Source organism: Danio rerio, chromosome 16, assembly GCF_052040795.2.
Source record: "Danio rerio strain M-AB ecotype USA chromosome 16, GRCz13ab, whole genome shotgun sequence".
Classification (NCBI taxonomy): domain Eukaryota; kingdom Metazoa; phylum Chordata; class Actinopteri; order Cypriniformes; family Danionidae; genus Danio; species Danio rerio.
Genome location: NC_141036.1, coordinates 46,355,352 through 46,369,441, shown reverse-complemented (window position 1 = coordinate 46,369,441; position 14,090 = coordinate 46,355,352). Strand labels below are relative to the sequence as shown.

The window sequence follows — 14,090 nt, the reverse complement described above, 5'->3', positions numbered from 1 at the left end:
CACACATCAAAGAAAAGTGTATGTATTCAGCTTTCAGATGATGTTTAAATGTGATGATTTCCAAAAACTGCCCTTTATTTCCGGTTTTGTGGTTCAGGGTCACAAATGAGTTGATGATACAGAACAAGAGAAGATAAAAAAACAAAGAGAAATGCGAGAAATGAGATCAAGAAAGAAACACAACGACAGCAGAATCATTTTGGTCAGTCCAAAAAGAAAAAAAGTATAAAGCAAAACAACGAGAATATTTATGTTTTAATGTTTTAGGAAAAATAACATACACGATAGGAGGAGCCTAGAATAAAAACAGAAAAAAAGGAGAGAAGATTGAGCGTCTGTCCTCTTAGCGTGTAAAAAATGATTTCATTAAGATGAAGCTTCACTAGAAGCCTCTTCATCTCTTTTAGACCCCTGTTGTTGTTGTTATTAGCAGTGCTTCTCCTCCAGCAGCAGACTTCAGATTCATTATTGCCAGATTCAGCCTCCAGCAGCTATGAAACAAACACAAAACGTTCCCCTCCATTGGGTAGATCTGTAAAGGGGGGACTGGAGAGAAAATCAACCATAATGCAGAGCTGCATGGGCTTTAAGTCACTGTCCTGATGGTTTTTAGAGTCGTCTGGTCAGCTATGGTGCCGTGTGTGTTATGCGTAAGGAACTTTTTTCCTCTTGGCACTGCTGCTCCTCTGAGATAAGCAGTTGTGCGGGACTCACCCTCACCGTGACTAACACTCCCACTGAGAACACCAACCCTGCTTTCCCTCGGCCTCTGTTCGGTCAAAGTCAAATCCTGTGCCAGTATTCAGTCTGAATGCTCACAAATCGCCGCACAGAGAGAAGCCTGAATGTCGATACAGCCCTTCCATAAGCTATCATTTGAGCTTCAGCTAAGATCTGCTACATTAAAGTCTACACACACTGACTTTGACTGGGGTTTGTGGGGCGGTCGAGCCATTTGCATTCAGTGGCTTCCACCGCAGCTGTTCTGTTCTGTTTGGTGTTTTCTTTTAATGCTATTCCTTCTCACATGGCTACATTCTTAACCAAAAGCGTCCAGAAAGCCAAGTGACTTATTAAATCTGCCCTAAAACTGGGATTTTATTCATGTTCCATTCAAACATTGAGGTCAACCATTTTTTTCTATAGAAATTGGTTGACTATAACCTTTGAAATAGATTTTTTTTTCTGTCAAATTTGCCATAATTAAAGACTAAAATAGATTTAGTGATGTTTTATCCATGTTACATTCAAATATTGAGGTCAACCATTGTTTTTCTGTAGAACCTGGTTGACTGTAATCTTTGAAATATATTTTTTCTGTTAAATTTGCTATCATTATTTTTTGTTTACTTTTATCTCTCTTTTAAGGAATAACACGACAGAAATTAAAGGAACAGTTGACTGGTCACATATTTTCTTACAGGTCACATTAACAAATGCATATAAAGATCAGTTCACGCTGTGTAAAGGCATAAGTACAGTCCATTTCTCACAATAATGCAGGTATTTGTCCAATTGTAGTTTTTAAAAAAAGACATTCTTTCCATATTTAAAACATTATCTATGATATCCAACTATTCAGATTTTGTAGGGGATTCAAGTAGTAGCCACTTTTGAGTTACATTTTTCTTACTGAATGCTAGAAGTATTTTTAATAAATACTTGTCTTTTACCATGCAATATTTCTCAGGTGAATTGTTGTAAAAGCAAAGTCCATTCCATCATCCAAAATATTTTGTACTACTTGATTTACATAAATTAGTTTTACTGATGGATGAAAAAAAGAAAAATATCCGTCAAGTGATTCCCAGCAGACACACAACATCATAAGAATTAATATTAGGTTAGATTTAGGTCGCCAGTGTGTAAGGACAATGTTATATTGATGTGCAATAACGATGTGAGATGATGTTGATATTTGGTTGATTTTAGGTTGTGTTGGAAAGTGGCTAAAATCTAATGTCGAGCCAACATCTTAAACCAACGTCATATTAATGTCAAATACTGACATTTATTTGTCAGGTATGGCTACTAAAATACAACATCTCATAGATACTTTGGTAACATCCACACAATGTCAAGCTGTAACATCATTAGTTGTTGATATTTAGTTGTTTTAGGTTGCGTTGCAAAGTAATCAAAATGCGACGTCTGTACGATATTGGACTTTGACGTCAGTCTGACGTTGGATTCTGACATCAACCCGATTTTCATTTTCAAACAAATTGCAACGTCCCACAACATTTAAGATAAAAAAAAGATGTACATACATCTAGTCATTATGATTACACATCTATTAAATTAATATTTTACTGATGGATGAAGAGAAGAAAAAGAATCTATCAAGTGATAGATTCACTTACTCTTACAATGTTGTAATACTTACTTCACATGGTATTACAATTACGATAAGACGTTTCCTGTTACTTATCATAATTCTCTTAATTGTTGATGCGCTAAAATGAAAATTCTGGGCAGAAAGCAAAAAATTTGCATGCAGCTTGTGTTGTTTACGCATAGAGACATACGCTCTGCTGTTTTTGGCCCTTGATAAGTGCTTCAACAAGCCACCTTTGCGTAGCACAAGCCATTGAAATTAATGGGTTTCATAGCACTGCACAGCACTTTCTACATCCAGTGTGAAAGCTGTAATGACAGTTGGAGGGAGAGTTAAACTAGCTTGCTTAACGCTGCTGGGCAGTCCGGCACAGAATAGCTATTTTTCTTATATTTACCTCTATTTTAAAAATCTTCAGTAGCTGAAAATTGTTGAAGTTTTGCCATCTGCTGCTTTAAATGCCTGAACTCTTTAAACCAGGATAGATTCTGACTGGATGATAATATTTGCTGTAAAAGTGCTTTCAACTTTTATGTGATGCTATTATTGTGGTGAACACTGCTATTCTCTTAATTTAGAAATGAGTTGTTTTCTTCCTTTTGCATGAACAGTTCGCATGTTTTCACTCTTGTTTTCTAAACAGCGTCTCTCTGTCTGAATGTCTTACTTTTGCAGGTGGTGGTTCACATCACAGATGAAAACGATTGCACACCAGAGTTTATGCACTCCATTTACAGTCGAGACAACGTCCCTGAGACCACCCCTACTGGCACATCTTTACTGCAGGGTGAGTGTCTGTTTCTCCTTCCCTCTCTGTGTCCGTCTCACTTTCGCTCTCTCTCTCTGTGTTTTTCCCCCAGCGGTCCTGCTCTTGAGGCAGGTGCTGTTGCTGGTTGCTCTGCGGGGGCGAGTGTCTCTTCAACTCAGTCCTGTAATTATGAAATAATTCATTATGGCAGCGCTTTCTGGGTGGTAAATGGATTGTAATCAAAGCCAGCTCGGTGGCTCCCAGGCAGAGGAGCTTTTCTGCCCCCGTCTCTCTCACTCTCTCTTCTTCAATCTCTCATCATCCCGAAGAGCTCTGTCAAGACTGTCAAAGCATCAAATCTCCATTTTGTGGCTGACGTTGTGGGCTTTATAACCGCAGGTTGGTAACTGCGACCCGGCAACAGAGGTGGGAACTCAACTGTGGCACATGGGCGTGATGGGTTTTGGGGGGCTACGACCCCCCCCCCTGCATGTTCTCCAGATAATAATGCCTGATAGCGACAGATAGCTCTGAAGAAGAGGCATGTCTGACCTCCTTCTCTAAAACACAAGTGTTAATGGGATGGGACCTGTTTATCTATCTGTGCCGGCCCCATCTGCAATCTTATCACCGTAATTGAAGGTGTTTTAGAAGCTAAAAACACACACACGTGAATGAGATGTCATGTTTTGTTTTAGAAAGAGGCTTGAGTGCATTAGTTGCTTGAATAAATATTCATAAACCCTAATTGGTGGTGCTTGTTATGGCAGGCATCACTTTTACTATTGCACATTTGGGATTTGAGCAAACCTCTAGCCATCAAAGTCACTTCAACAAGAAACAGAAGTGAGTCAGATCTGGCAGACCTACACGCTTTGTGAGGCGGATGCACAGATTCTGAATGCCGACTGCGTTTTTGCTATTCAGTGATGTTTACATATCACTGCCCCGAATGAAAACACATACTCTCTGCCATATGCAAACAGAATGGCTGCTGCCTCTGATTCCAGTTGGCTCTTGTGTTTCAGCGCGGTGCACGCAAAACAACTTTCCTTCTCTGTCTCTGTGTCTTCTTTCTCATCCCGATTCGTCTCCCTCGCTCTCTTTCTCTCGCTCTCAACATGTAAAAGCAGCAGGTTCACACAAACACCAGCTGGGGCTGTTATTTGCTTATCAAATGTGTTCTGTTGTGAGCCGGAGTAAAAAAAAAGCAAAACACGGAGCAATCGTTGACTGCGCGGAGCCTGGCAGAAGGGAGAGAAGATTATTATTGTTGTTTACCTTAAAACGGGATTAGACTGTAAATTGGGTGCCGGCTTTTAATAGGGCCTAGCAGGAAGAGAAGTGCAGAACGCGCTCCAATTATCACACAGAAAACTTCTCTGAGAGGATTTAGCGCACAGCGAAGCATCGCACTTAAAACTCGCCCAACCTTAGCCCACCTTTCTACTCTCTATCCCAAGCCGCCTAACTGGTATGTTTAATTTAGCCCGGGCTCTCGTTCGCATGCATTAAATATGGTAATAGGTAGCCCTAAGAGACACTGTATTAGGGCTTGTATTTTTAATGAACCTTCTGTTTGAATCTTGGCCGTATGACTTCTCGAGCGTGTGCTTTTGCTCAGACACTTGTTTATGCTTGTCTATATGCAGTATACCACCTGCTTCTACCACCGCAACAAGTCTTTACAGTTCCTCCAGGATTTTGCAAAAACTAAATCAGATTTTTACAATTAAATCTACGGCTTTTGTGGTGAGTTTTTACAAATGAAAAGTATTTAATTTATTGTATTGCTGTGAATATATACACAAATTTAAGAATTTTAATTCATTATTTGTTTTTTTATCTCAAGAACCTTCAATCTCTGTAATTTTTTAAACGCTAAGAGAAACAATGAGAAACTAGAGTTTACCCCTAAAACCTGTTGTACCATGTTTAAAAATGTTTGAAAATAAATGCTAGGTAGTCCATGGTAGGCACAGGATATTAACAAGACATCAGTGGGACCTTGCATCTTGGGTGGAAATGAGATCAGGTTGATGTCAGAACCCAACGTCAATGTCCAACATTGGACAAACATCGGATTTTGGTCACTTTCCAATTCAACCTACAAACAACCAAATATCAACAACTAATGATGTTATAGATGGACGTTATGTGGACGTTACCACTATAAAGTCTATCAGGCGTCAGATTTTGGTTACTATACCTGACGAATAATTGTCAATATTTGACGTCATACTGATGTTAATTTAAGGTGTTGGCTCGACGTTAAATTTCACACTTTCAATTTCACAACACAAGCTAAAATTGACCAAATATCAGCGTCTAATGATGTTACAGTTTGACGTTGTGTGAAAGCTATCATTATGACGTCTAGTGGACGTCTATTTTGGTTGCCATACCTGACAAATAACTGTCAATATTTGATGTCAATCTGATGTTGGTTTAAGATGTTGGCTCGATGTTGGATTTTGGTTGCTTTCTATTTCACAACAGTCTAAAATCAACCAAATATCAACGTCATTTGACGTCATTATTGGACGTAAAAATAATATTATAAATGAATAATGGTAAATATGCTAATTATTATCATTTACTATTACTGTTTTATCCATAAATGTTGATTGTTAAATGTACAGTTTTTTCTGATTTATTATTATTTTTTATTTGTATTTTTATTTACTTGGTATTATCATTATTGTTACAGATAATATAATGCTATACTACTATTTACTGTGTTTACTATGTTTTGTTTTGTTTTGTATTTCTTAAATATATATGTATTGTATGTTCTTTTTAATATAAAACAAATAAATACTTTCCAATACATTTTTAACTTTTGTTATGCTAAGAAAGCAAATGTTGAATGTTGTGGCCAAGTTCGAACAGGCTTTGAATGTTCGTTGCGATAACGTCCCATGACAAGGATAACACACCGGACCAAAAGTGTGTGTTGACAACTTGAGGTTTTGCACTCCGAGCACATTCTGTTCATGATTACTATAATGTTTTTGAATTTAAAACTATGCAGAAGGCATTCTTTAGCACATTGGGGCTTTGAACGGTGTCCTGATTGCCCAAAATATGTGGGAAATCTGAAAAAAATTGCAAGGTCTATGAATCAGAGTGACATTTGCATGATTTCGCTTCAAACAGAGAAATCGCAGAATCATGCAATCCTTGAGGGTCAGTCTTTATCTCATGTCAGAGAGCAAGATGGTTTCTGATGGAAGTCCCTGCATTTGTGGGCACTCACTATTTGCCTTGGAGATTAGAGGGTCGTCATGTGGCTGTAGTAAATGAGTGTGCTGGCTGGCTGGCTGGCTGAGTGTGATGACAGCTTGCCTGCAATATAATGATACAGGACCCTGACTTTGGCTGTGGGCCTAATGACAGCAAAGCCTTCCTCCACTTTTACTTTTGATCTGCTTCAGTCAACTACAGCTTTTCACCGTGCCACTGACAGATGGCCACTTAAATTGATCAAATTTACCACTACATAGTTTTAATTAATATTTGCTCTATTAATATGACACCTTATATTCAGTACCAGTCAAAAGTCTAAGATTACTGTAATGCTTAGAAAGGCTGGATTTATTTGATCAAAGATAATACAGTAAAATCATGTATATTGTGAAATTAGGCAGTGCTGTGACAGGAATAAATTAGATTTTAAATAATAATAATGATTATAATAGTAATATTTTCTGTGTGGAGTTTTGTTGGCGTGGGTTTCCTCCGGGTGCTCCAGTTTGCCCCACAGTCCAAAGTCTTGCGCTGTAGGTAAATTAAATGAACTAAATTGGCTTTATTGTATGTGTGAGAATGGGTGTGTATGGGTGTTTCCCAATAAAGGGACTAAGCTGAAGAAAAATTAATGAATGTAGAATAATAATAATAACAACATTTCACAATATGACTTTTCTTACTGCATTTATAATCAAATAAGCCTTGATGTGCATAGCAGACAATCACAATTTTTAACCTGTAATATATAATAATAAAGAAATAGTTCAGTATATTTACATTATATTTATATTATTTATAATATTTATATTATAATGTAAATATTATAGTTAGTATTAAGGATTTTAATTAGAATTAGGAAGGGTAATAATCAAACTTTTTATGTATTAAAAACAGGTCCATTATATATAAAATGGGGAGTTTAAATATTTTCTTTCTTTTTAGGCTGTGCCATGGCAGGAATATATTACATTTTCGATACTACTACACTACTACTACTACTACTACTACTACTACTACTAATAATAATAATAATAATAATAAGCAATATTATTATTATTATTATTATTATTATTATTATTATATCATTTTACAATATTTGATCTGTAATATAAATTTTATAATATAAATATATGTATGTTTAGGTCCATATTAAGGACTTTAACATTTATTAGGAAGGTGATAATTATCATTTTAATGTATTTACAAAGAGGTCTATTAAATATAAATTAAATAATAATACTTTTTTGTACCACTGAATTTTTTATTTTATTTTTGGGGGTAAGTCAAAATTTAATTTAGTAAAATGTGTTATATTTAATTATATTTAAAAAAAAAAACTTTAATTAATTATTAATGTTTTAACTTAACTTAAACATCAAGGGCCCTATCATACACCCGGTGCAATAAGGCGCAAGATGTGAACAATGTGATTTGTTGCTAATTTCATACCAGCGCACATTTTGTGCCACGTCTTTCAAATAGCAAATCCATTTACACCACTTTGTGGACTCATGGGCGTGCTGGTCTATAAAGAGGTGTGTTAAGGTGCATTGTTGGTGCATTGCTATTTTGAGGAACTGAAGTAGACCACACCATTGACCATATAAAAGCTAGTCTAAAGTCCAGCACAAAGCGCATTAGTTGTGCACCTATGCAGGTCTAAACGCTTACACATTGCTTAATACAAACAGGATGTACAGCAATACACAAACATCTTTACAAAACAAATAGAGGATTAAAATATTATTATTATAAAATGTTAAATGTTAAAAATTATAAATTTTTACATAAATATAAAAACCACTGCCACCTTTACCTCGGGGGGCTTTTTCAGTTAATTCATGACAATTTGCATCTGTATAATATTATTATTCTTAGTATTATTTAATATATGCATAATGATATTTGTTTTAATAAAAACAAGTTTAGATTTGACCATCTGTCAGGTTTTGGAGATGTATGCATCATCATATGGGGCAAAAGAATAAGACATGTCTAATGTGTGTTTGGGTTTTTTGACCACAAAAAAATAAATATGTAGGCTAATGAATGTCTTCAGTGGAGTGCATACAACACTGTTTCCTTATCCAGGAAAGTAAAGGAGTAAAGTAAAGTGTAAAAGTAAAGAGGCTGAAGAGAGGAATCTTGTTCTTTATCCTCACAGTGCAGATGGTCTGTTTAACTCTGTTTTCTCGCTAATGAAGCGTTCAGTTTTTTCGCTTACAAAGTCTGGCATGTAAATAGCAAATGTGCCATGGCGCGATGCAACTGACTCTTGAAGGAAACAGGAGACGAGCCTCTGATTAGTTTAATACACGTTATGCTCAAAACACACCCATAACTCATTAAGAAAATAAGCACAACCCTGTTAGACCACACAACACAGCGAAAACTGTATTTTCCCCTCCTTAAAATAGCAAAAGTGTATTCGGACACTGCCTTAATGCTTTTGCACCATGATCTTTAAACTCAAAACCACACAAGCATTGGTCATGGTGACATTAAAGCTTGTAATTGATATTGAATAGCAATATACAGGAACATTCCAGCCCTAATGAGAGCACAACTGTCTGAAGAAGAGCATAGAGATGATTAAGAGCCAGCATTTGTTTTCAGTGCCTGACCCAGAGCAGATCCTTGCCAAGGTTGCCTTCGCCACAATTTACTGCAGTGTTATTGCTAGCTGTTGCCTTTAGTCAATGTGACCTGATGTTTAACACTCTCTCTGTCTCTCTCTATCTTTCTAGTTCTGGCACGCGACTGTGATACGGGCCTGAACGCAGAACTGTCTTACTTCATCCAGAGCGTGGACTTTGACATAACATCTCAGGGAGTTGTGAGCCCCAGTCAGAGGCTGGACTATGAGAGACCAAACCACATGTATGAGTGCACCGTGGTGGCTGTGGATAAGGGAACGCCACCTCGCACGGGCACTGCCTCCATCCGCATCCGCATGGCCAACGTCAACGATGAAGCCCCTGTCTTTTCACAAACAATGTATGAATCTTTTGTTCTGTCTGTTTTGCTCTGTTTTTGATCTATTGTTTATTATTCGTCTATTATTTGCTGTTTTTTAAAAACATTATTACACTTTATGTTAATATATGTAGTTTTCACAAATTTTGAATTAACAGTAAACTCTATAACTGCCTATCAATCTCTCAGATCAACCGTGAGCATTTGCTTTTCACATAATCACTATAATTTACATAAATACCTATTATTAATTAATTTAATTTGCTTATGTATTTTAGCTAATCATTCAATTGGTCAAATGTGTTTATAATTATTATAAACAAATCAAATTTTATTTATGTATTCATTTATCATTCAATATATTTAAAATATATGATATATTTTATGCATTATTAAATATTATATATAAATAAATAAATGATAATTATTATTGAAATTAAAGTGATTGAATATACATATGCATTAAAAGTAACTACACATTTTTTTCACATTATTATTTATTCTAAAATATGTGTAACAATTTAGCAATATAATAAATATTTGTATTTAATTATTCATCATATATATTTTTATTTTTTATGTTATTTATATTTATTATGAAAATTAATGTTTTTAATAATTAATGTACTTTAATAATAATTGAACATATTTTTCACATTATATATTATATAACACAAAATAGATTTTAGCAATATAATAAATATATATTTTTATATTTTTTAGTTTTATTATATGTTTATTTTATTTTATTCATTTATTTATTACTAAAATTAAAGTTTTTTATTTAATATACACATAAATTATTAATAATATTTACACATGTTTTTTCACATAATTATTTATTATATAATATAAAATATATTTAGCAATATAATATATATAATAATAATATATTTTTTCACATAATTTTTTATTATATATTTTACATTAGATTTTTTACAATATGATAAATATTTTTATTTAATTATTTATTATATATATATTTTATATTTATTAATAAAATTAAAGTGTTTATTTAATATACATATACATTACTAATAATTGTTTTTTTTTACAAAATGATTTATTGTATAATATAAAACTTATTTTAGGCATATTTTATATGTAATATATATTTTTATATATTTATTTATCATTCATATGTATTGTGAAATATGTTATTTATATATTATATATATTTATTAACTGAAATGTCCAGGCAACTGCTATATACGATACATATTCAGCACAAATATTTACTTAATATTCTATAATAAATGGACATTAAATATTATTTTGAGACATGTTAACCTGACTCATTTTTCACATTCTCTGTCTGCTCTGTTTTCTGTGTAGTCCTCTTCTTCTTTCCTAGTATCTCCTCCAGCCTGGTCTCAGAAAGCCTGGGAATATAGAGATATGAATTTTACACTCTTTTTCCTTCACAATGGGATTTCATCAGAGCAGAAGCGAGCCGAGGGTCCCGTGAAAGCTAGGCGTCAGGCTATACGGCTCTGGCATTTATTAAATGTAGCCAGAAGGAGAGGCAGACATTTGGTCCGATTCAGCAGAAAGACAACAATCACAGTGTAGCAAGCAAGCTGTCTACACACACACGCGCGCACAAACACACACACACACACTGCACACTATTTCAGAACATCATCTCCCTTGGTAGGAGTTTGGGAGACATATAAAGGAGCTGGTGTTGGTGTATCATCATTAGAGCTGCAGTGTGTGTGTTTATGTTAGGATTTGCTCTGGTTCTTCTCAGTGCAGGGACTGCGTGGTTGTTTGTGTGCGCCCTGGGATGCACTTCAGAGGCCGTGTAGAGGAAGCAGATGGTGGGTCTGTGATGTTCTGAGGCTGATCTGTCTCTTTCTGTCTTCTTTTTCTGCAGATATAAAACCTTCCTTTCTGAAGACGCCGGGCCTGAAACACTAGTAGCCATTGTGCACGCCAAAGACCCAGACGGGGATGGCGTAACGTATGCCATTACTGGGGGAAATGAAGACAGCAATTTTGAACTGGACAACCAGAAGGGTGAGTCGAGTCAAATTAGATGTAAACTTAAAGTTTGTTGCTATGGCAACGGCATCCAAACATCCAATCCAAGGCCTTAAAGGGGTAGTTCATGCCATTATGGAACTTTATTCACCATTTACTCACCCTCAAAGTGGATTGAAGACATTCATGAGTTTCTTTCTGCAGTTAAACAACACAAAAGTAGATCTTCTATAAGAATCTTCAAAAATATCAACATTGTTCAAAATATATAATTTTGTGTTTAGTTGAAAAAAGAATTTTAAATAATTCTACAAGAATTGGAGGGCGAGTAAGGCCCAATTCTAATTGTATTTTTGTACCGCTAAGTGTGAAGTGGAAGGGCTTCAAAATTTAGCCCTAAGAAATGGAACAGCACTACAACTGCACACGTAATCAGGGTTTAATTTGTTTCGGAACACGCCAGATCCGGATTTGGATCCGGAACCGGCACCTCTGAAATTTGATCTGGCACCTAATTTTACGGATCTCCCTCCTCACTTGCCATCCACCCCTGTCCGCTCTTCACTTTCACTTTCTTTCACGACTCCCCAACCCTTTTCACTTTCATCCGTGACCACCAACCCCCGCCCTGGCTTTTAACTTACGTCCGTGACACCTCTCCGCCTTCCAATGCCCCATTATCTCTCCACCACCACCCCCTCCCCACCTCGCTCTTCACTTTCATGTGCGACACCTCTACATCCTCGGGTAACATGCCGGATGCGTTACCCCGATCTGTTCCGGGACCTTGCAATTCACAAATTAAGCACTGCACGTAATCATATGTCATCGAAATCTCCTGCTTCATATGCGATCGACAATTACGACTGCTGTAGTTAGCCAGCACTCACTTTTAGGCATTTACACCTACCTATGTTCAAATAGTAACAGTTCTTGACTCCAGTAAGCTACACACACAAATTAGAGATCATTGGAAATAAGACACTTCGGGCTTTACTGTGGTTAAAGGGGAAGTTACATGTTCAAAAAAATAAAACTTATGTTCAATATTTGTTTTGTCCATATACAAACACAGGAAAACATTCTTGATATGTCTTGAAAGCCAAGTGTTTATATTTTAAATTTGATGAAAGTAGCATGCAAAATGAGTTTTCCGAGGCTATATTGGTGTCTTCCTTTCCCTCATCGTCAAACTTTGGGCTTTATTCAGTGCTTAATTTTTGAATTGTGAGGTCCTGGATGAGGGTGTCGCAGTCAAAAGTGAAGAGGGTTGGGGAGTGGCGGAAGAAAGTGAAAGTGAACAGCTGACGGGGGATGAGGGCGGTTAAGTAGGGGGATTGGTAAAATGAGGTGTTGGGTCAGATTTCAGACGTGCCGGATCCGGATCTAGCGTGTTCCGGCATAAATTGAGCCCTGGCTTTATAATCCATCATCCAGAGTTTATAATGCAACAAAAAAAGAAAAAGTAATAAGTCAAAAGCCACACATCTCCTGAGTATATGTTTTGAACTTAATGCCAATATCATGCAAAACTACATTTCTGAAATGATTATTCTGAGACAATGTCTTGTGATTTTTTCCTTCTCCTTGTTTGTGGAGAAGCAGTCTGATTACCACATGTATACTGAAGGTTTCTAACAACTAATTTAGTCTTTTCACATACCACTTATTTTTTTAATTGTGGTTTTTATTTTAGTATTTTCTTTTAAAGCATGACGGTAAAACATAAACATCGTTATGAATGTATTAAAACATGTGCTTGTTTGTTGTAAAAATGCATAATAGTGACAAAAAAAAACAAAACTCTGTGCTTTTGAAAACACTATTGGTTGGGTTTAGGGAAGGAAGAGGGTGGGTCAGTTGATCGGCCAGTCAGTCAGTCATTCAGTCAGTCGACTGCAGCCTCTGGTGGATTTACATGAGAACAGCAGACATGAATGGCACTTGCGAGAGAAAATCGAGATCTCAAAAAGCATACACAGCGGCCTCTGGTGGATTCACGAAAACAAAGACGATGTAAAATGTACCTCCTAAGACATATTTGGCCTCCAGAGATGTGTATAGCATTACGTTTTCAGAATGAGCCTGGTTTGGTTTTCGTTCCTACAGATAACAGTAAGAAATCGTGTGAAACTGTAAAGTTTTTGCTTTTATTTATATAAATGCATTATAAAAACACCACATTATTGTTACTTAAAATGAAGTAATTGCACAGAATATGCTTTCTGACACAACGTGCCTTAAAATGAATCAAAGTTTTGCTACCCTGGCTTACGTTCATGTATTTTTATCATTCTTTCCCATGGTAACCACTTGCTTTCTAGATAGTTATTTTTTAATAATCTAAAAAGAGGGCTTAATTTCAAGCAGTGCTTCTCCAAAGTGTTGTCTGTAGCTTTAAATTAATATTAAAAATGAACATCAGTTTTTATTCTAGCCAAAATAAAACAAATAAGACTTTCTCCAGAAGAAAAAATATTATCAGACATACTGTGAACATTTATTTGCTGTGTTAAGAGCCATTTAGGAAATATTTAAAAAAGAAAAATAATTCAAAGGGGGCTAATATTTCTGACTTCAACTGTATGTTATTATTGTTATAGTGTTGGTTTGAACTCTGCTGTTGTTTTACATTCAGAACCATTTTAATTACTCAATCTGTAATGTTATTTGTATAAACCAAGCCAGGTTGCTTTTCAAAATGACGTCACACCAGTTTGTTCTTCAGTTTTGCGTTAAAGATGCTTTCTTAAACAAAGACATCTAAAACCATTCAAAAAGTGATTTTCC

General features: G+C 35.6%; 1 protein-coding gene across 2 annotated transcripts in view; it reads left to right on the top strand.

Annotated features, from left to right (window-relative positions):
- Positions 1 to 14,090, top strand: part of si:dkey-22o22.2 — a 304,899-nt gene that overhangs the window by 192,900 nt on the left and 97,909 nt on the right. For both annotated transcript variants that reach the window (XM_087287665.1, XM_087287664.1), the window contains exons 5-7: positions 3,014 to 3,125; positions 9,086 to 9,335; positions 11,194 to 11,336. In XM_087287665.1, the coding sequence (XP_087143791.1) occupies positions 3,014 to 3,125; positions 9,086 to 9,335; positions 11,194 to 11,336 (505 nt within the window). The remainder of the gene's footprint in view (positions 1 to 3,013; positions 3,126 to 9,085; positions 9,336 to 11,193; positions 11,337 to 14,090) is intronic.